At 46.0% G+C, this 21234-nt stretch overlaps 1 protein-coding gene across 1 annotated transcript in view; it reads left to right on the plus strand.

The window, feature by feature from the left end:
- Window positions 1–1041: 1041 nt before the first annotated feature.
- Window positions 1042–21234, plus strand: part of DPYSL5 (dihydropyrimidinase like 5) — a 46797-nt gene continuing 26604 nt past the window's right edge. Inside the window, exon 1 of the mRNA XM_007470809.1 lies at window positions 1042–1306. Coding sequence (XP_007470871.1) covers window positions 1046–1306 — 261 coding nt within the window. The 5' untranslated portion in view covers window positions 1042–1045. The remainder of the gene's footprint in view (window positions 1307–21234) is intronic.

A 21234-nucleotide genomic window follows, 5' to 3' on the forward strand; every position in this document is an offset into this window, starting at 1 on the left:
TAGCCTGTTAATATGGTGGATTACATTGATTGATTTTCAAATATTGAGCAAGCTTTACATCCCTGGAAGTAATTCCATTTGCATAGTGGGATTCTTTAATTCTTTTACATATTGCTGGATTCTGTTTGCTGATATTTTGTTAGAAATTTTTGTATCTACATTCATGAGGGATATTACTTTATAGTTTGTTTTTTCTGTACTGTCTTTCTCTCTCTTTGTTATCAGGGCAGTACTGACTTCATAAACTGACTTGAGAAGGTTTCCTTCTCTATTTTCTGGAAGAGATTGGGGTTAATTCTTCTTTAAGTGTATGGTAGAGTTCTATGGCTTTTGAAAAGTTGATTCTGGGGATGCAATCTGGACCAAATAAAGCTGAATCTTGGGGGTGGGACTTGAGCATATCAGATGAGCTTATCAATGTGCAGCCAGCTGTGGAGCTTCAGTGTGGTCGTGGACTTCTTGAGACAAACATAGGAGGGTGAACTGAATCAGAATCCATCTGAAGAATGACATGAATTAAGCAGCTGTGAGGCTTGGAGAATTTGGCTCTCTGAGACACATCCCAGGAGCCTCTGATATCTTCAGGACCATATGGTATAGTGGGGATGGTCATACAAGACGTCTGGGTTTGACTTGGCTACTAGGAGCCATAAATTGCTTATTAGCAATTTCAGTTTTCTCGTCTGTAAAATGCCACTTCTTGGGTTGTTTTAGGAATAAAATGAGACAAGAGATATGAAAATGCTTTAGAACCACCACAACTTTTTGAGAAGGTGAAAATTGATGTTTCTTTGGGCCCCAGCTTCACCCTTACTGCTGTGGTGTCATGATTCCCAATGAGTCCTGCTGTGAGGTCAGTGGGAGGCTTGTGACCCCAGCTGGCTGTAGGACCAGTGTCCTCAGGCTGTGGAGAAACTTCCACCCCATCCCTGCTCACTTACTCTGCCCATGGAGTTTGGGCTCTCACAGGAAAGGGTGGGACCTTGGTGACAGTGAAAAGGAATTTTGACCTTGACCAGTGCCCCCTCTCACCTTTCACAGGAACATGCTTGCCAATTCAGCCAGTGTGCGGATTCTCATCAAGGGAGGCAAGGTTGTGAATGATGACTGCACCCACGAGGCTGATGTCTACATTGAGAATGGCATCATCCAGCAGGTGGGCCGTGAGCTCATGATCCCCGGAGGGGCCAAGGTGATTGATGCCACTGGGAAACTGGTGATCCCTGGAGGCATCGACACCAGCACCCACTTCCACCAGACCTTCATGAACGCCACATGCGTGGACGACTTCTACCACGGGACCAAGGTAATGCTTCTGTTTGGGGAAGGTGCCTTCCTCGGTGGTTTCCTCTGTTTCTGGGGCTGCTCTGGACTAGATCCACATGAACAGGGTGCCCCTGCTGTATTGCTCAAAGGAGAAGGGTGCTCTTGAAAGGGGCCACTGTGGCAACTAAAATAGGAAATTTCAGGCTAAATGTCATAGATTTCTATGATTATGGAAAAGGAGGCATTTAAGCCTCTTTTGCTGATGACATCACTTACTGAGGTACCCAGGCCAGGAACTGATTTTATTTTTATATTTTTATGTCATGTAGTACAGACCTAGAGGAAGAGGAAACTTAGCTGGAGTTTGTTATTGTGCGTGTGTGGGGCAGGAGGTGTGTGTGGGGGGGGGGGGGGGGTAGGTCTGAGGGACTGCTTTATGTATGATAAGCTAAATTAATTTCCCCAAAATTGTGAAAAATAGATATGCCTATTCTAGATGATTTTAATGCTAGAATTATGAAACAGACATAGTTAACTATCTTTTATTATCTTTCCTAGCTTGTTCTTTTTATTTATTTATTTTTTTAAATTTATTTATTTATTTTTTTTAGCTAGCTTGTTCTTTTTAAAAACAGCTTGAAAGATACTGGTGGTAGGCCCTCTTTTCAGAGTGAATTATCATGGACAATATTTAAGAATTACTGAGCTGGGCCTGAGCTACTTTATATCCCTAAATGCAAAATATAAAAATTCAGACCTGTGAAACAAATGAATCAGGAGGAAATTATGTTTCACCAAAAGAGTCACAAATAGGTTCTTTCACCCTTTCTCTGTGCTCCAGAATCCTGTCATTGCTGTCATCCCTGTGTGTTGTAATTATCTGTAATATGCAGGCCTCTCCCTGGACACCAGACTATGGGCTCCTTAAGGGCAAGACCTGACTGTATTCTTCTGCTTTCCCAGAGCCTGGCCTTGACCTGGAATGAGAGTAGCTGGCCAGCAATTGTTTGTTGAATGAATAAGTGATTGATACTTATCCATGCAGTCTCTACATCCAGCTGTGCATCAGATTCATCTATGAAGACTTTTTTCAAATGCAGAGTTGAATCAGCATCTTGAGGGTCAGAAGTCCCTGGCCCTGGCGGCAGCCCTCTGTACTGTCTGATTTATAAAGGACTTGGCCTCTAACGCTCCCTGGGTGAAAGGAGTCCACCAGTGGCAGCAGTCCTATGTGTCCTACTTTGGCCCACTGCCTCAAATCCCCATTGGCCCTGTACCTTAAAATCTCACCTCTGTTCTACTTGGGGTTCTCAGGAAGCCCCTCTCCCATGCTCAGTGCACTCCCCCTGGGAGCCATCTTCCTGGGGGCTCCAGTGCTCCGGCTGTTAGGCAGCACCTGATAAGGCTCCCCAAACCCACCCTGAAGAGCCTGGCTGGGGCTGCCAGGCAGGCAGAGGCTGGCCCGCCTCAGGCAGATGTCCCTTAGGGTCTCCCTGAGGATATGCCTCCTTCCCAGTCCAGACGCAACAGATCAGACCCCCGGAAGGCTGAACTGTGAGGAGTCACAGTAGCCATGGCCCAGCCTCTGCTGAGGCAAGGATGCCACCAGGCCTACTGAATACTCTGGCATCCCAGGCCACACCTGCCCACTTGAGCCAAGCCCTGGGAATAGAAGTGATTGGTGGACCTGCCCTACTTTCTCCCCTGAGAATTACTCCAGGGCCCTGCAGGTGAGGCTTCACTAATGAATGGGGAGCCCCATCCTCATAAACTCTTGCAGGGTCCTCTTGGGGGGACTCTGGTGGCAGTCGGGGCCTTTCTGAAGAGAGTGAGCACATCCAGCTCACTCATCCCCATGCACTTGAGCCCTGCCAGGCCAGGCCTGCTTCATTTGTGGTTATTTTTTATTTTTTTATTTTTTGCTGTACGCGGGCCTCTCGCTGTTGTGGCCTCTCCCGTTGCGGAGCACAGGGTCCAGACGCGCAGGCTCAGCGGCCATGGCTCACGGGCCCAGCTGCTCCGCGGCATGTGGGATCTTCCCGGACCGGGGCACGAACCCGCGTCCCCTGTATCAGCAGGCGGACTCTCAACCACTGCGCCACCAGGGAAGCCCCCATTTGTGGTTATTTTTATTGAAGTATACATACAGAGAAGCGCACGGGTTCTAAGGTACACAGAACCATCACAACTGAACACACCCTTGTAACCAGCACCCAAATCGAGAAACCAAACATTGCCAGCACCCAGAAGCCCCCCTTGTGCCCCCTCCTAGTCACCTACTCCTCACCAAGGATAACAACTATCCTGACTTCTAATACCATAGTTTTTAAAAAATAACAGCTTAATGGAGATCTAATTCACACTCCATACAATTTGCCTATTTAAAGTGCAGAAGTGGGTGGTTTTCAGTATATTCACCATAGGTTTTGACTGTTTGCTTTATGTAAATGAAATCAGGCAGCCTGTACCCTTGCGCTGGCTTTCTTTGCTCAACATTATTTTTTGTGAGACTCAGCCATGTTGTTGCATGTTGTGTTTCATTGCTTCATGGTGTTCTACTGTACAAGAGCTCACGGGGTGCCTAGACATTCTGCTGCCACCGGGCATTTGGGCGGTTGCTACTTTGGGGCTATTACAAATGCTGTTGCTGTGAATGTTCTCCTTCGTGTCTTTTAGTAAATGTGTGTGCACATTTCTACTGGGCATATTCCTGGGAGTGGGATTGCTGGATCATAGAAGACACACATGTTTAGCTCTAGGAGAGACTGTCAAATTGCTTTCCAGTTTGGTTGTAACAGTTTATACTCCCAGCAAGAGAGTAAGAGAGGACCCAGTATTTACCACCAACGTAACTCTGATTAACACACCAGTCCATGCTGGGGACCATTTTGCAGTGTGCACCAAAAATTGTATGCAGTGTGCAGCCTTGCACCAAAAATTGTAGCTTGCTGGTTACTCTCCCCACTTGGGAGATCTTTAGTCCAGGGTCGGATGCCACACTGTCACTATGCTGCCTGCCAGCCTCTGGGAGAGCAGGCTGTGGCCTTTCTTTGTTTTGTTTTCTACATTGTCATCTGCCGGGGCCTCATTAGCCAGGAGTGACGAGTTTTCCCCTGAGAGCCTTCAGCTCTTTATAGCAAATGAAGACCTTTGCGCGTGCATCTTTGTGCGAGGTGGTGGGTAACTTTTGGTCTTTTCCAGGCTTATCCATGGAAGCATCTGTCTCTGGAAAAACACAAAAAAACCCCTGTGTGATTAAGGGTCCCACCTCTCCCAGTTCCTGCAGGATCAGACACCCCCAATCCATGCCAGGCCCAAGTTATAGGAAGTTTAAGGCCCATAGACCCCAAGCCACTCTGGCTGCTCGCGTCACCTAAACTGACCTTTTGTTATATCCACCCCCTAAGTAAGATCGGACCTTGTCCTTGTGCCGCAGCTCATATTGAGCGTCTGTTTCATAACACAGCCCCTGACACAGTCCTCCCCGGACCCCTCTGGGAGACCCTGCCCAGAGTCCTGCCTCAGACATCCCAGCCTCCCAAGAACTGGCTTTCTGCCCCGTCCCCCATCCCCTCCACTCCTGGATTGCTCCTCCCTGTTGGTGCTCCTACAGCTGGATATTTTGGCTTCCTCTTATCTCTAATTCCTGACAATCTCCTGGGGAGAGAAAATGCTCTCCTGTTGCACTGCTGATGTCAGGGATGTGTGGATTTAATTATTCACACAGCCTGTGGCACTCAGGCCCAGGCTGTGCACCCTGATAGACTGCCGCTGACCTACTTTGCACCTTCTAAGAAAGGTAACAGTTGATCTGCTTTAAGCATCTGGGTTTATAATAGAATAATAACCCCAAGGAAAAACTCACCCTCGTGATTAGCCTATAGAGAAAGAGAGATCAAGTTGCGCCTTTTTGTTCTCGTCTGACAGATCCGAGGGGCCTTGAACGCTGCACCCCCTGAGCTATGGCCTGCCTGTCAATTGGACAGCAGCAGCCAGGGCTGGGAAAACAAAACCGTTGAAAGCCTGGCTGATCTGAGAGCATCTGGGTCTCCATTGTACTGGGTATGAAGAGGTTTCTCTAGCGCTGCTTTAACACATGCTTTGCCCGCCTCTGCTTCTGTTCGAGGCTGGGGCACGCTCTGCCTGGCTCCCCTGCCTCTGCCCCCCTTGCTCACAGCCCGGGCACTCCATCCTCCTCCCCGCCTCCTCCACACCTCCAACCTGCAGGCCCCTCCCTCCCAGAGGCCCAGAACCTGGTCTCCAGAGATGCCGGGACGCCCTGCTTGTTAAAAATGCCCCCATGGAGGAAGGGGGTTATCTCCTGTGGGAAGGCAGGGACAGGAGGGGGGCGAGGAGAGCCAGTGACACCAACTGTGTTAATAAAGGTCTAGGATTTCACTTGGGTCACGGGGGTCTTTTATCATTATCCTACTTAGCTTACTCAGAAGTTATGCTTATTCTTTGGTGTGAATCTGATATTACCTGATAAGAATGTTCATGCAGGCTGTTGAGCTCCACCCCCCCAGTGGCTCTCCGTGGCCCGGTGGGAATATCAGAATCAGGCTTTTTAAACTACAGGCACAGCCCCCTCACTAAGATGGTGACAGAGGGGGCAGCAGGGACAATGGGGAAATGCTTCCTCGATGCCTTTTCTGCCTCCCACTCTTCCAAAAATAGACTGAGAACCACTGTCTGGGCCAATGGTTTTCAACCTTTGGAAGCAAATTACAGTAAAACTGCTTGGGGAATTTTTTAGAAATACATGTCCAGGTCCCTCCTCTCTACTGCCTGCGCCCTCCACCCCAGACTAATGAAATCAATGTTTCTAGGTCTGCCTCTTCCCCCATCTGTATTTTTCTTTTAATTTTTTTTCTTAATTTATTTTTTGGCTGTGTTGGGTCTTCATTGCTGCACGCGGGCTTTCTCTAGTTGCAGCGAGCAGGGGCTACTCTGCGTCGCGGTGTGTGGGCTTCTCATTGCAGTGGCGGAGCTCGGGCTCCAGAATACAGGCTCAGTAGAGCCTACATGGGCTTAGTTGCTCTGCGGCATGTGGGATCTTCCCAGACCAAGGATCGAACCCGTGTCCCCTGCACTGGCAGGCAGATTCTTGTCCACTGTGCCACCAGGGAAGCCCATGTATTTTCTTTTTAAGCATCCTTGATGATCCTAACACTAGCATGCGGATTATTAAGGAACTTTCTCGGCTATTTTGAGTGGCACGTTGTCCTGGCCGTTACTCCTGATGCCTGTCTGACCCTCACCTTATGTGCCAGAATGACATCTGAATCCCCTTTGAAAACTTGGGCTTGTCTTGCCTCACCCTTGCCGGTATTACTTATTTGTTTCTCTCCTTCTATTTACATTATAGGGTCCCATTATTGGATTCCCAAGCCCCAGCCTGGGACCTAGAACCCCTGTACTTGCTAAGTGTCCCTGGTGCCGTGCTCTGCCCTCCTGTCTGTACCGCATAGACATCATCAATTAGCGGCAAATTGGCCGCGGTCAAGATGTCATCAAATGGAAATCGGCTGGGTCTGTCGCTCTTCTTTGAGGACCCAGAGACTGTCTCTTGTCTGCGCCAGGGCCATCTGGTCACTGAGACAGCCTCCCACTAACTCAAAACCATCAGCAGCAGGACACCTATTCCTGTAGTCGAACCACAAGGGGAGCCAAATCCTAACCCAAAGAGTGTTTGTCTAGAACAGGATCAGACTAGCAGATGTACAGTGGCACAGGCTAGGTGGCCTGCCACTTCCCGCCCCTGGTGGAGGGTCCTGACCCTACCTCCCTCCTCCCACTGCAGAGGACTAAACCTGTCAGAGTCCTGGGATATGACCGGCTGGGACATAAATAAATTCCCTTTGTTGTCCAGCCTGCCAACCTTCTTACCAAGGAGCCCATGTATCCATTGGGCAGACTGTTTTTGCTATTTTGCCTTTGAAACTTGCTCTTTGAGCTTTAAACCTTTAAATGCTGCTCCTTCCTTTCTTCTTTTTTCTTGACTCTGTTATTCTGTCCATTTCTGTTTAATTCTAGCCAGAATGTCTTTCCAGTCTTTTTGCTCTGCAGTAACACTTCCTGCTTATAGGGATCCAGACTCATACAGTCTTGCTTATTAACTGATGTTCCCAAGTTCACTTCATTCCGGTAAAAAAACTGGAGGGATCTTAGAAATATAGCCCCACCCTCCCATTGATAAGGAGAGAGAGTGAATGAGTTGCCCCAAGTCCCAGAGGTAGTTGGACCAGACTGTAAGTTTCTCAGTCTGAGATCCTTTTCACCACACCACTCAGAGGATCCTGAAACCCCAGATTCTGGACAGTCACCCCTTTCAGACAGCCTATGACCTCTCAGTAGGCTGCATGCAAATAGTTAACTCGACACTGTGTGGCTCCAAACTTGCCTGGACCAGATAAAGGCATCAAGGAACTGATGCATCAGGCAGACAGCAGAGTAAGCTCTCCGCCTCCCCAAGATGGCGGCTTTATAACGCACCACTGTCCCTAGAGGAATAACACTGATGTCAGTGCCTTAGAGCTGACAGTTTTTACCATTTACAAATGGTTGTTGTGGGGATTAAATGAGTTGATGCATGAAAAACACTTCACACAGTGCCTGGCACAGAGTATGTGCATGATAACTGTTAGTCCCCAGGCTGTGAGTACCTGCTTCCACCCTAGGCCTGGCCTTGACTCTGTCTGGTTTCTTGGGTTACTTGATCCACCCACTTTGGCTTTGCAATGAGATTGTTCTACTGTCCATCTAGTGCCCGTGCTGCCTATGTCCCCGGCTTTGCCAGCAGGGTCATGTCCTGCTTGAGAACTTGCAGTGGCTCCCTGTTGTCTAGTTTGGAGTCCTAGATCTTCACCCTGGACAGCTCACCATCTGACCTTGCCCTCTCCATCCAATCCTCACTGCCCACATGTGCCCATCCATCAGGAAGGGGGTTTTCTCAGCCCACTTCGCTATGAATGTCCCATGCTCCCTCCTGCCATCCCTTCCCACCCGTCCACAGAAGGCCTTCACAACCTACCAAGCTCATGTCACATTCTTCCTCCAGCTAATTCAGCCCCAGGATCCACTTTCTTCTCCTCAGCCGAAATAAAGTGTCATCCTGGGGCTTTCAAATTGTTTCCTATGTAAAGTTTGTCTCTCAACTGGGTTGAAAACTTTGAGGGGCAGAGAAGACAATTTATATTTAACTCGTGACTCACCACAGACTCACAAAGATTTAAACATGTAGTACAATAGATGCTCAAGAAATAGATGAATGTCTACATAGGGTGGCAGTCGTGAGCACAGGCTGGGGTGGACGGCCAAAGTTTGAATTTCAGCTCCACATTTACTGGTTGTGTGATTTGGATGAGTTAATCTCTCTCTGTGTTTCAGTTTCCTTCTCTGGAAAATGGAGATTATAATAATACTTTATGTGTGTTGAGATACCACTGGTAAAGAACTTAAAATAGTACTTGGTAGTTCCCTGGCAGCCTAGTGGTTAGGACTCGGTGCTTTCACTGCCGTGGCCAGGGTTCAGTTCCTGGTTGGGCAACTGAGATCCCACAAGCCACGTGGCCAAAAAAAAAAAATGAATAAAAATTTTAAAATAAAAAATATATTTAAAAAATAGTACTTGGTGCTTACTAAGCACTATATGAGTGTTTGTTAAATAAATAGCTCGTGATGATTGAGGACCAACCCCTGAAAAATCCATTTGTGAAGTTTCCTCACAGGCATACGTATTAAAGTGTTAGACATCAAATAGGAATTACAAAATTGGTTTCTGTCTCTGCTGTCAGGGTTGACTGTGTGTGTTATAGATTTCAAATGGAGCCTAAATAGTACTGGTGATGACTTCTAGATAATTTTCTTTCTCCTTTCTTTCTCTTAAAAACAGAATTGTCCAGTCATAAACTCAGCAGGTAGCAGGAGCTATTTAAAGATGTCCTGCTTCAAATCAGGTATCTCGTATAACAAAACCTTGCTGGCAACTTTCACTGTACAGCTATGTTAATTGGCAGGCCAACATGTAGGCCAGGTTGACTCTTCTTAGAACAAATGTAAGAGAGATCTATCATTTCTTACAAATTTTACATCTAGCATTGGAAAAAAAATCTCCTATGGTGACCAAGCAGCTCCTCATTTCCTAGAATAAGAGTGTTTGCAAAGAATTGATCTATACAGAGAGATTGCTGCTTTTTAAAACCTTTGGTTCAAGAATAGAGATAAGTGTACCCTTTGTGTTTAAACCCAAGCATCTTGGAAACCTTTCATACCTCATACTAGCTCTGCTTTTATACTCTCATCCAGCATCTCTGGGGTTTAAAAAAAAGATAGAAGAAAAATACATCGTGTATTGTATGTATACTTCAGTGATACATATAGTACATGGATGATGTATTTTTCTTCCTCCTATTTCTTTTCGTAAAGACTGAATACTTTTTAATATTTCAAGAAATATTTGAATATGGACTTATGGAAGGCTTCAAAAATCTCAGTTGAAAATATCTCTTCTCACTGAGGTAGCCTCCTATCTGAAGTGGCCATATTTCTGTGTTGAATGTCAGGTACACATCTTAGAATGGTTCACTGGCAGGTAGAAATGTGTGTAGACGATGTATCTTCTCCCTTAAGTGGTTTCTGCCTCATTGTTCCCTCAGGTTATCCCTGTAGCCAACTATGTTTTTCTCTCCTTCTGATCCTTTTCTATTTCTTGTTAATTAAAAATTAGGAGCTGTAAGGATCCCTAATTAGTGACTATGTGAGGATAAAGCTGTAGGCCAGCTATAGTTAAGTACTTTCTCATTCACCAGTGTGGTTCTTTGTTTGTTTGTTTTGGCTGTGTTGGATCTTTGTTGCTGCGCGCAGGCTTTCTCTAGTTGCGACGAGTCAGGGCTACTCTTCGTTGTGGTGCGCGGGCTTCTCATTGTGGTGGCTTCTCTTGTTGCGGAGCACGGCCTCTAGGCGCGCGGGCTTCAGTAGTTGTGGCTCGCGGGCTCTAGAGCGCAGGCTCAGCAGTTGTGGCGCACGGGCTTAGTTGCTCCGCGGCATGTGGGATCTTCCTGGACCAGTGATCGAACCCATGCCTACCGCATTGGCAGGTGGATTCTTAACCACTGCACCACCAGGGAAGTCCCTCATTCACAAATGTTTATGTCTCACACTACACACACACTCACACACATAGACACTTTCACATACTCACTCTCACAGTCGCACATTTACACACTCTCACATACACACACGTGCACTCACTCGTGCACACAGTTTTAGAGCTGGAAGTGCCGCTGGAGATTAATGAATTCAACCCCTCATCTATAAATAACTAAACTCTCTACAGTGTTCTCAATATTTAAAAATAAAATTAAACTTGGTGAATGTTGGTGAACTCTACTCTTGGGAAGAATATGTACAGAATGAAGACGGTCATGATTGGGTAGCCCAGGAAGCCACTTTTTTTTTCTTTTTTTTTAATCTATGTGTTATGCTTTTTTTAAAAAACAACTTGATTAAGGTATAATTGACATACAATAAGCCACACATTTTTAAAGTGTATGGTTTGATACACTTTGACATATGTATATACTGCAAAGCCATCACCATTAATATAATAAACATATCCATCAACCCGCACCCACCCACCCCGCTCCCCAGCCAAAGTTTCTTGGTGTCCCTTGTAATCCTTCCCTGCGCTGGCAACCACTGATCCGTTTTCTGTCACTATAGATTAATTTGCATTTTCTCACATTTTTATGTAATGGAAAATACAGTATGTATTTCTTTTTGGTCTGGTTTCTGACTTAGCATTATTAAGTTTTTGGCAACTACAGATAAAGCGACTATGAATATCTGTATACAAGTGTTTGTGTGGACATATGCTTACATTCCCCTATGTAATTACCTAGGAGTGGGACGCCTAGAATATATGGTAGGTGTACATTTAGCTTTTTAAGAAATTGCCAAAGTGGTTGTAACATTTTCTGTTCCTTCCAGGCTCCACATTTTTGCCATCACTTGTTATGGTCAGTCTTTTTAATTTTAGCCATCTAACAGATGTATCAGCAGTAGCTCACTATGGTTTTAATTTGCACTTCCCTAGTGTTGAATGTCTCTACATGTGCTTATTTGCCCTCTGTATAACTTTGGTGAAGAGTTCACATCTTTTCCCTATGTTTTGAGTCATTGGTCTGGTTTTTTTGTTTTTTTTTTTTTTTTATGAAATGTAAAGAATAGGTAAATCTTTATTTTTTCCTTTCTAGTTTTACGGAGATATAGCTGATATACAGCACTGTATAAGTTTAAGATGTACAGCATAATGATTTGACTTATATACTTCATGAAAAGATTACCACAATAAGTTCAGTGACCATCCATCATCCCATATAAATACAAAATAAAAGAAAAAGAGGGACTTCCCTGGTGGTCCAGTGGGTAAGACTCCACGTTCCCAATGCAGGGGACCCAGGTTCGATCCCTGATCAGAGAGCTAGATCCCACATGCAGGCCACAACTAAGAAGCCTGCATGCCGCAATGAAGGTCCTGTGTGCCACAACTAAGACCCGGTGCAGCCAAAATAAATAAATGAATTTTTTTCAAGAAAAAGAAAATAAATTTTTCCTTGTGATGAGAACTCTTAGGATTTACTCTCTTAATGATTTTCACCTATAACATCCAGCAGTGTTAATTATTTTTATCATGTCATACATTACATCCCTAGTACTTATTTACCTTACAACTGAAAAATATGGAATGCTTCAGGAATCTGTGTGTCATCCTTGTGCGGGGACCATGCTAATCTTCTCCGTATTGTTCCAAATTTAGTGTTGCCAAAGTGAGCACTGTTTGTCTTCTTTTTATTGGGTTGTCAGAGTTGTTTATATGTTCTAGCTACAAGTCGTTTGTTGGGTACATGTTTTGCAAATATTTTCTCCCAGGCTATGACTTACCTCTTCATTTTCTTAACAATGTCATTGGAAGAGCAAAAATTTTTCATTTTGAAGTTCAATTTATTAATTCTTTTTTCTTTCATAGTTTGTTTTTCGTGCTATAACTGAGAAATTTTTGTTAAATCCAAGGTCACTAAGATTTTCTCCTATGTTTTCTTTTAGAAGTTTTATAATCTTAGCTCTTACATTTAGGTCTATGATTCATTTTAAGTTAGTTTTTATATATGGTATCCAGCAAGGGGTGAGGTTCAGTTTTTTTGCATATGGCTATCCAGTTGTTCTAGCACCATTTGTTGAAAAGATCATCCCTTGTCAAAAATCAGTTGACCATATATGTGTGGGTCTATTTTTGCACTCTCTTTTCTGTTCTTTTGATCTGTGTATCTATCTTTACACCTATACCACAATGTCTTGATTATAATAGCTTTAGAGTAAGTCCTGAAAGCCGGTGGTGTAAGTCTTCCAACTTTGATCTTCTTTTTCAAAGTTGTTTTGGCCATTCTATCTCCTTGGAAGCAAACTTTTTTTGTGCAGGCTGTAAACCAAAAACTTAAGAGAACAGTAAACTGAATGCATTAACCAAGCACTTGATAAACATTCTCAGCCCTTAGCATGGTCCCTTTCTGTTAGCCAAAAGTTAAGAATTTTCTTTAGAATTTTCTAAAGTTCTTTGGAGAGAAAAAAAATCTGTGATGTTAAAAGGAACTTAACTGGGTGCTGGGGGTTCAGATGAGGTCCATGAGGATGTTCCGTGATACTTGGCTACATATTGATCTCGATATATTTTCTTCACATGACCCATATCTTTATATATAATAAGTTGTGATGACATCATAGGGAAGAGTTCATTCTGCTTCCTCTTGCTCCCTCTTTGTCTTAACAATTAGAGTCAGTGGAGAACAGAAGTGGGCCGGGGAGTTCTGAGCGGACTAGGTTAGGATAAAACTTACATGAACTGAAATTCTAACCACTGAGCTGTTGCCACCCTCTCCCCTTCCCTCTGTCAGGTTTCCATTCTGTTTGGTACCCTTTGTTACCGCCAGGCCTGGGCTGTAGCTCTTTCCTGGTTTGGTGCGCTGACTCTCACTTTGCCAGGCTTAAGATAACTAGGACTTATATTCGGGAGAGCACACTTGTCCTGAATCTCTAAGCCCCAGACATCGTGGCCCATCAAAGAGTCTACTTTTCCTGCTGTGTGGAAAATACAGTGTTCAGCCTGGAGCCGTGTGGAGCCTCTCACGGGCTCTGGGTTCCCAGACCCCCAGGTGGCATCTGGCAGTGCATGGCTCTGCGTAGGACCTGCAGCTACATTTCCAGCCGCTGTCCCCTCCAGGAGGGCTGCACTGCCCTGTATCCCTTATACACGTATCGTGATCTTTAAAGCTCCCCTCAGGCAGGCCTTATTTTCCTTCCTTTGCAGGTGGAGAAGCTGAGTCTCAGGGAGTGAAATGCCTTTCCAAGCTAGCAAGTACAGGCATAGGCCTCCCTGCCTCCCAGAGCAGACGCCAGCCCGCATTCCCCAGCATCAGCACCCAGCACGGACGGCCTCAGGACAGCCTTCCTCGGCAGCTTGATGGCACTATTATCACTGAGCTTTGGGACCAAAATGAAGACTCACCAACACTGGAGTAGATGAGGGAAGGAGAGCAGATGGGGTTACATGTGGTTTATTTCTGGATTGTTGACAAACCCCTCTAGTCTGGCATCTTTGGGCAGCCTGGACTTTTAATAAAGATGGTCATGACCTGCTTACCTGTAAACTTTCCCGCTTTGGCATTAGAAGGGGCTTTGCTAAGGAGGAGGATGAGAAAGGGTGTCTCCGGGCTCTATTTTAGAACGGTTTCCCCTGGCCCCCTGGCTTCTCAGAAGCTGGCAGCCATGTTCTCTCCGCCACATAACTCCCTCTGAGGATCATCTCCGGTCTCCATGGTAACTGCATGTCGGGAGACAGCCTGCTCTGTTCTGTGGCTTTGTATTAAACACAATGATTTAAATTGGATGCTCGGCAGTGAAGATAATCATTCTGGATTAGAGAGACGCCTGGAGATCCTCATTTCATAATTTTAGATGTTGGCACAATTCTCAGGTTTAGCCCTGTAATTCAAGCCCAAGCCACACCTACCCCTCTGTTTCTAAACTGCAGTTAGGTCCAATTTCACTTGGGCTTTTCTCCATCCTTTGACAGAGGAATCTTGGAGCCAGGGAGCCCCGCAGTCAGACCAGGGCTATCTTGAGCTCTAGAAGGGGCGGCATAATGTAAAGGAAACCTAGGGTGCTAGCGGCAAATAGACCCTCATTCAGTCTGGCTGCATGATTTCCTCTGAGCCCCACTTTTCTAATCTGTAAGACGAGAGGGATAACCTCTACCCTACAGAATCATGTATTTTTAAATTTTCTACTGTGATAAAATATATATAACATAAAATTTATCATTTCAATCATTTTTAAGTTCAGTGTACAGTTCAGTGACATTAAGTACATTCACAATGTTGTCACCACAATAATCCATTTCCAGAACTTTTTCATCTTCCCCAGCTGAAATTCTGTACTCCGTAAATACTAAGTTTCCCATCCCCCACTCCTCCCAGCCCCTGGCAACCACCATTACACTTTCCATCTCTATGAAGTTGACTATTCTAGATACCTCATAGAAGTGGAATCATACATTTTTTTTGTCCATCTGTGACTGGCTTATTTCACTGAGCATAATGTCCTCAAGTTTCAACCATGTTGGAGCATGTGTCATAATTTCTTTCCTTTTTTAAGGTTGGATAACATCCATTTTATGTATGTACCACATTATGTTTATTCATTCATCTGTCGATAGACACTTGGTTGCTTCCACATTTTGGCTATTATGAGTAATGCTGCTATGCACACGGGTATACAGATATCTGTTTGAGTCCTTGCTTTAAATTACAGAGTCATTCTGAGGATCAAATAAGATAAATAAATATTAATAATATTAGGAACATAGCACAAAGCAGGCTGTCAGTAAATGTTCATTTCTCTCCTGAACGTGAGTTCAGCCTAGGTGCTAACTGCCACAGTGGTCCGATGGCTTCCGCGGGAGTGGTGTCACTTTTTCCTAGCTTCTGTGTCCCTGGGACATGCTAGTCTGTTGGGTCTGGGAATTGACACAATTCATTCCCAGATTTAAAGGAAATGTCTTAACCACGGAAATGTGCACCGTCTCATGATAAAAACCATGCATCCTTTTACATTTCTTCCACCATTTGGTATTCATGTATTCCTAGTTCTAAAATGAGAAAATGTTAGGGCTGATGTATATACTTCCTTATCTGTTGTCTATTTTAAGTATACCAGGTGGGAGACCCTGAATCTGCAGTTGGGATTGCCCCAGGCCATGAAGCTCTGTGCTTAGTTACTATTTGTTGGTATCAAATCTATTCTCAGAGTTAGGGAAGAGTATGAGATTTGGAATAAAAATACCTGGATCCCAGTCTTGGCTTATGTCTCAAAAACTGAGATGGTGAAAACATCTGTCCAACACAGTGGTCATGAAGGTTAGGTGAGGGCAGCACTTTGCTGTGCAGGTGACCCTCTCCTGGAGCACTTCGTGGGGACCAGGTCCCTGTGTTGGTCTGCATCCCTTCAGGAGGTTTTCTCTGGGTCTAGTTTCATCCCAAAGTTTCTATAGTGGGGGTTACTCCCCTGCTGCCCTGGGCCCCTCCAGGGTTGAGAATCCAGAGCCGAGGAGCCATCTTTCCCTTTGAAATTAGCTTTCCTGCCACAAGGCCACTGCACAAGCAGCCCTGGAGACAGCCAGCACCTCTTTGTCTTCAGGAATTTGCAGCAGAAGGGAAGGGGCAGCAAGAGCTCTTGCACAGCCTGGTCTGACCTGCGCCTGACCCAGCTGCTCCCCACAGCATAGCAGTCAGGCCTGTTCTTTATTGATGGGGCTGAAGGGGGGAGGGCAGATGGGGATTTCACACTGAATCCCTACCTTTCTGTCTCTCAGCAGCGCTTGCAGCTGGCTGTGTCCTGTGTGCCCAGGGTCTACCTGTTGAGCGGAAGCCAGGCAGGCTTAAATCAGGGCTTCCCAAGCAGATGTGTTCACTGTCCCTGAGACCGGAAGGCTACCCTGGTACGCTCGCGTCTGGGAAGGGGAGCTTGGGTTTCCCTCGAAGACATCTTAACTTCTAGGGCGGCAGCTTACCTCTTCTTGAAGCCAGTGAGCCAGGGAGGTTGTTGCGCTGGCGACAGGGTTTTCTTGGCTTCCATAACCCCATGCCAGCCTGCTCTCCCTCCTGCCTCTTGACTCTCCTTCCCAGTCTCCTTCCGTGGTCTTGTCTGTCTTACTCCTCTCTTCTGTGGTTGCTTCTCAGGATCCCATCCCAGATTGCCTTCTCCCCCTCCCCACCTTCTCTCCCCAGGTGATCTGTCACTGATGACTCCCAGGCTTACAGCTACAGCCTAGACACCTCCGTGCACCTGCCCCAAACCCAACGCATCCACCACAACCCCACTCCTCTCCCGGGGACCCCTCCCTCCAGGAATGGCACCCCCATCCTCCCAAGCCAGAGCTTACTTGCTCGAGACCACAGGACTCCTCAGCAATAAAGCCAGACCTCGGACCCAGGTGTGCCAGGCTCCAGAGTTCAGGCCTCTCCCACCAGAGCACCTTGCCTTCACGTACCATCGGAGAATCGAACTGTATTTCTAACAAACATAAAAGTTCAGATGTCACTCTAAGCCCCAAACAAACTCTGCTCTGGGACCCCTCCCCATTTTTGGCTGTGCTGGACCTCCATCTGGATGCCTTTGTCAGTCCGTCCCAGGACTCCCCACTCCCTCAGCAATCCCAGCCTGCTTTCTCTGTCCCAGCTCCTGGCTTCATGGAACGTCAGACCCCTTATAATATGGCAAGTTTACTTCAGCCCTCCCTCGTTGATTCTGTAGTGCATTTCCCATACAGTTTTTCTTAAACCTCGTCTTGGCTCAGACTGACACTCCTAATTTTCCCAAAACCTTTCCTCTGTTTTGCTAAGAAGTCTGGGACCAAGGGCCTGGGCACCCTCAGCTCTCCTTCATGTCACCTCAGCTCATCTCCTCCTCTATCCATCCCCCTCCTAAATGAATGGGAAGAGATGTCCTTCCCAGCCTAGTAGATATGAATATCAACCCTCAGTTTCCTCATCTGAATAATGGGGAGAATAATGCATATTTCTTTTTCTTTTTTTTTTTTTAAGCAGAGGTCTTCTTAGAAGCCCATATGATTTAAATTTATTTATTTATGGCTGTGTTGGGTCTTCGTTTCTGTGCGAGGGCTTTCCCTAGTTGCGGCAAGCGGGGGCCACTCTTCATAGCGGTGCGCAGGCCTCTCACTATCGTGGCCTCTCTTGTTGCGGAGCACAGGTTCCGGACGCGCAGGCTCAGTAATCGTGGCTCACGGGCCCAACTGCTCCGCGGCATGTGGGATCCTCCCAGACCAGGGCTCGAACCCGTGTCCCTCGCATTGGCAGGCAGACTCTCAACCACTGCGCCACCAGGGAAGCCCAATAATACATATTTCACAGGACTGTCGTGAGAATTAAATAGCCACAGAGTATGTGCTCAATGGATGTTGGTTAAGATTAGCAGTTTTCATCTGCTCCATGGTCCCTCGGTCAGCTCTGCATTAAGATTTCTAAAGACTCTCTTCCCTCCTAAATTTGGTTGTTCCTCTCCTGATACTATTTTTCCAGCCACACAGGCATAAAACCTCCCCTGTTACTTACATCCTCTCCTCTTCTGTCATCAGACCTGGCTGCTACTCCTTCCCCGAAACAGGTTTCCCATACGTCATTCATCCCAGTCCGCAGGTTGGGGTCCATCATCTCGGCACTGCAGTCGAGTGTGCACTGAGCAGTCAGGGCCATGTTCTGGAGTCTGATTCTCATGCCCAGAAGCCTGCTGTGACTACAGTCATGTCCAGGGATGGGGGTGGCCAGAGTCCTCTCTGTAAACGTGCTCCTAAACCCCGCACTCCCAAATCCCCCTCATCACCACCACCTCCACACACACAAGTTGCTAAACTTTGCTGATTGATGGAATCCAAGTTCATCAAGGTCCACACAGTTTGCCTCAGCCAAGACCAAACAGATCTATTCTCTGTCCTCTGGCTGTGTCCCCGGCTCTGCCCACATCGTTTCCTACCCCAGCGTGTCTCATCCTGTCCCTGCCCAGCTCTCAGCCTGCGCATCCCACTCTCCTTCCCCTCCTCTGGCCTGTTGAACTTGATGCTGCCATCACCGTTGAGGAACGTTATCCTGTGCTGCTTTGTACGCTCATTATTTTGAAGTCATTTCTATGAGAAATGAACGTTTTTCCTGTCCCGTTTGCTAACTGGACTCTAAGCGCCTTAAGGTACTTATATTTCCCACTTCTTCTGGAGCATCTGATACATATAACACGGGGTGCACATTCATGCTACCTACAAATTATGCTTATTGTTTATTAGCTAAAATAGCTATAATGGTAGTATAAATCGCTAGTATTTGTTGGGCTCCTACTATGTGCAGGTGCTGTCCCAGGTGCTTTACGTGCATTATCTCATTTACTCCTCATGGTAACCCCACAAGGGGTGTATTATTACTCCATTTTACAAACGGGGAAAATGAAGCTCAAAGAGATTAAATAACTTGCCCAAGATCTTATAACCATAAGTGATGGAGCTAGGATTTAAACTTAGATCTGCCTGCCTTAAAGTCTGGTTCTTGTCACTCTACTATTTTGCCTGTAGATATAGCATTAATGTGTTTTAAAAATGGCAAGCTGGGGACTTCCCTGGTGGTGCAGTGGTTAAGAATCCACCTGCCAATGCAGGGGACACGGGTTCGAGCCCTGTTCCAGGAAGATCCCATATGCCGCGGAGCACCTAAGCCCGTGTGCCACAACTACTGAGCCTGCGCTCTAGAGCCCGTAAGCCACAACTACTGAGCCCGCGTGCCTAAACCCCGTGCTGTGCAACAAGAGAAGCCACCGCAATGGGAAGCCCGCACACCGCAATGAAGAGTAGCCCTCGCTCGCCGCAACTAGAGAAAGCCCGCGCGCAGCAACAAAGACCCAACATAGCCAAAAATAAATAAATAAAATAAATAAATTTTTTTAAAATTGCAAGCAGGTTGAGTGTGGGAAAATGTCCTTTTCCCAAGGTATATTGCAGATTGAATGTTGCCTGTCTCCTCTGCTGAAAATTCAAAGAATGAAGGGTGAGTTTTAGATAATGGTAATGCTTACAGTGAGAGCATTGCAAGGTCAGAAGTGGGACGATGCCCTAGATGAAGTAATAGAGGCTGGGACCCAGAAGGTAGGAGTGAAAAGTAAAAGGAAATTGAGAAGAGTGCAGTTAATTATAAATGTGCAATTTAGAGAAAACCAGTCAGCTGAAGGATGAGCTCAACAGGTCAAGAAAAGGCTTGGGAGCTGTATGTCGCCAGAGGGATGGTGGGTGGTCCCTCTGGGTATCACTTGGTGTCCTGGAGAAAAGCTGGTTGCAGGGAGGGTTTGTGTTGTTTTGTTTGTTTTTCAGAGAAAAGGGGCATTTGATAAAAGGTGTTGGGGAGACTCTAAAAGAGGCTGGAGCAGTGGTCAGCATTCAAGCGGCCTTGAAGGGAATTATCGGAGAAAGGGTCAGGGTCCTGAGCCCCCGGTGTGAGCTGGATGAATTGGCATTGAAGCCAGCGTAAGCCTGTTAAGAGCGTGATCTCCCTAGATCAGGTCAATGTAGCTGATAAAAATGGACTCCTTGTTTAAATACTATTAAGAGTTTCAAGATGACAGCAGAGATTAAACCAGGACAGAGCCAGTCTGAACACAGGCCACTGTGGGACTGCCCAAGCCACATAACCATGGAGCTGGTGTTGGCTGGTGGGCGTATGTTTCAGGATGAGAAAGGTGTTTACTGAGTGCCAGGCATGGTTCTAGGTACCATACATACATCATCTCACTTGACGAAATGCTCAGGCCCTTCTTTGGGGGGTCCCTCACATCCCAAGGAGTGGTGCTGCTTAAGAGCTGGCTTTCGTGAGGGCCAGAGAGCAGCCAACAAGATCCCTGAAGGGCAAGGAAGTTATTCAGAGCAAGAGAGAAACCACTGATCTGGTTTTTTTTTTTTTCTCTTCTACTTCGAGCGAGTATGAATAAAAGATGGAAGATACATTCAATGTGAAAAGAAAAGGAAATGGTTCAGCAATTCCAAGAGAAGCAGATCCATCTGAACAAGTGATGGCTTTCTCAACTGCATTAAGAAATGTCGAAACATTTGCATTGGACTTAGTTTACAAAGCACATCCAAATACTGGTTATCTGATTCTCAGTGTAGGATTGTTCCCTCTGTGAAGATTGAGTTGCCCTTAATCTGTACATCTAGATACTCCAGACCCTGCTATTATGATTCCAATCACCTCCCCACAAACACACCCATTTTTTGAGCACTAGTGTGAAAATATGTTCACAGGAAGTCCCTACGCCACCCCTAATGAAAAACCCCACAGATGAGCTCTGGCCCAAGTGCCTTCTCAACAACAGGGTACAGAGTTTGTGCCTTGACCTATTGGTTCTTGGCCTTGGAGCCAGAGAACCAAGCCTTTCCCTTTGCGGGGCAGTGTGGAGGGGTAGAGAAAAAAACATTGCTAAAACGTGATTAGAGCCGCAGCAAAACGTGATTAGAGCCGCAGCAACATAGAAGATGGTAGAGAATGACTCTCCAAAGATCTTTGTCCTGACAAAACCAGGAAGGGCCAATGCACTGTTCTTTCCAACGCTGGGATGTCAGCAAATAAATTATATCTGAAATTTCTTTCCAACTTGCTGAGCAGGTCCCTGGTCAATACGGAGACCCCCATGTGCCCACAGTGGTCTGATAACTTCTGAAGCATAAAGATGACATTTATAATAACAGGTTTAGGTTGAGTTCAGTACAAGTTACTGCCAAGCGTATGCCTGGAAACTGTGACATAAAATGGATTACCATTAAGAATATTGGTTTTAAATGTAAAATAGCTAGCTAGTGGGAAGCAT

The sequence above is a fragment of the Lipotes vexillifer genome, unplaced genomic scaffold, assembly GCF_000442215.2.
Source record: "Lipotes vexillifer unplaced genomic scaffold, Lipotes_vexillifer_v1.1 scaffold717, whole genome shotgun sequence".
In the NCBI taxonomy this organism is placed as follows: domain Eukaryota; kingdom Metazoa; phylum Chordata; class Mammalia; order Artiodactyla; family Lipotidae; genus Lipotes; species Lipotes vexillifer.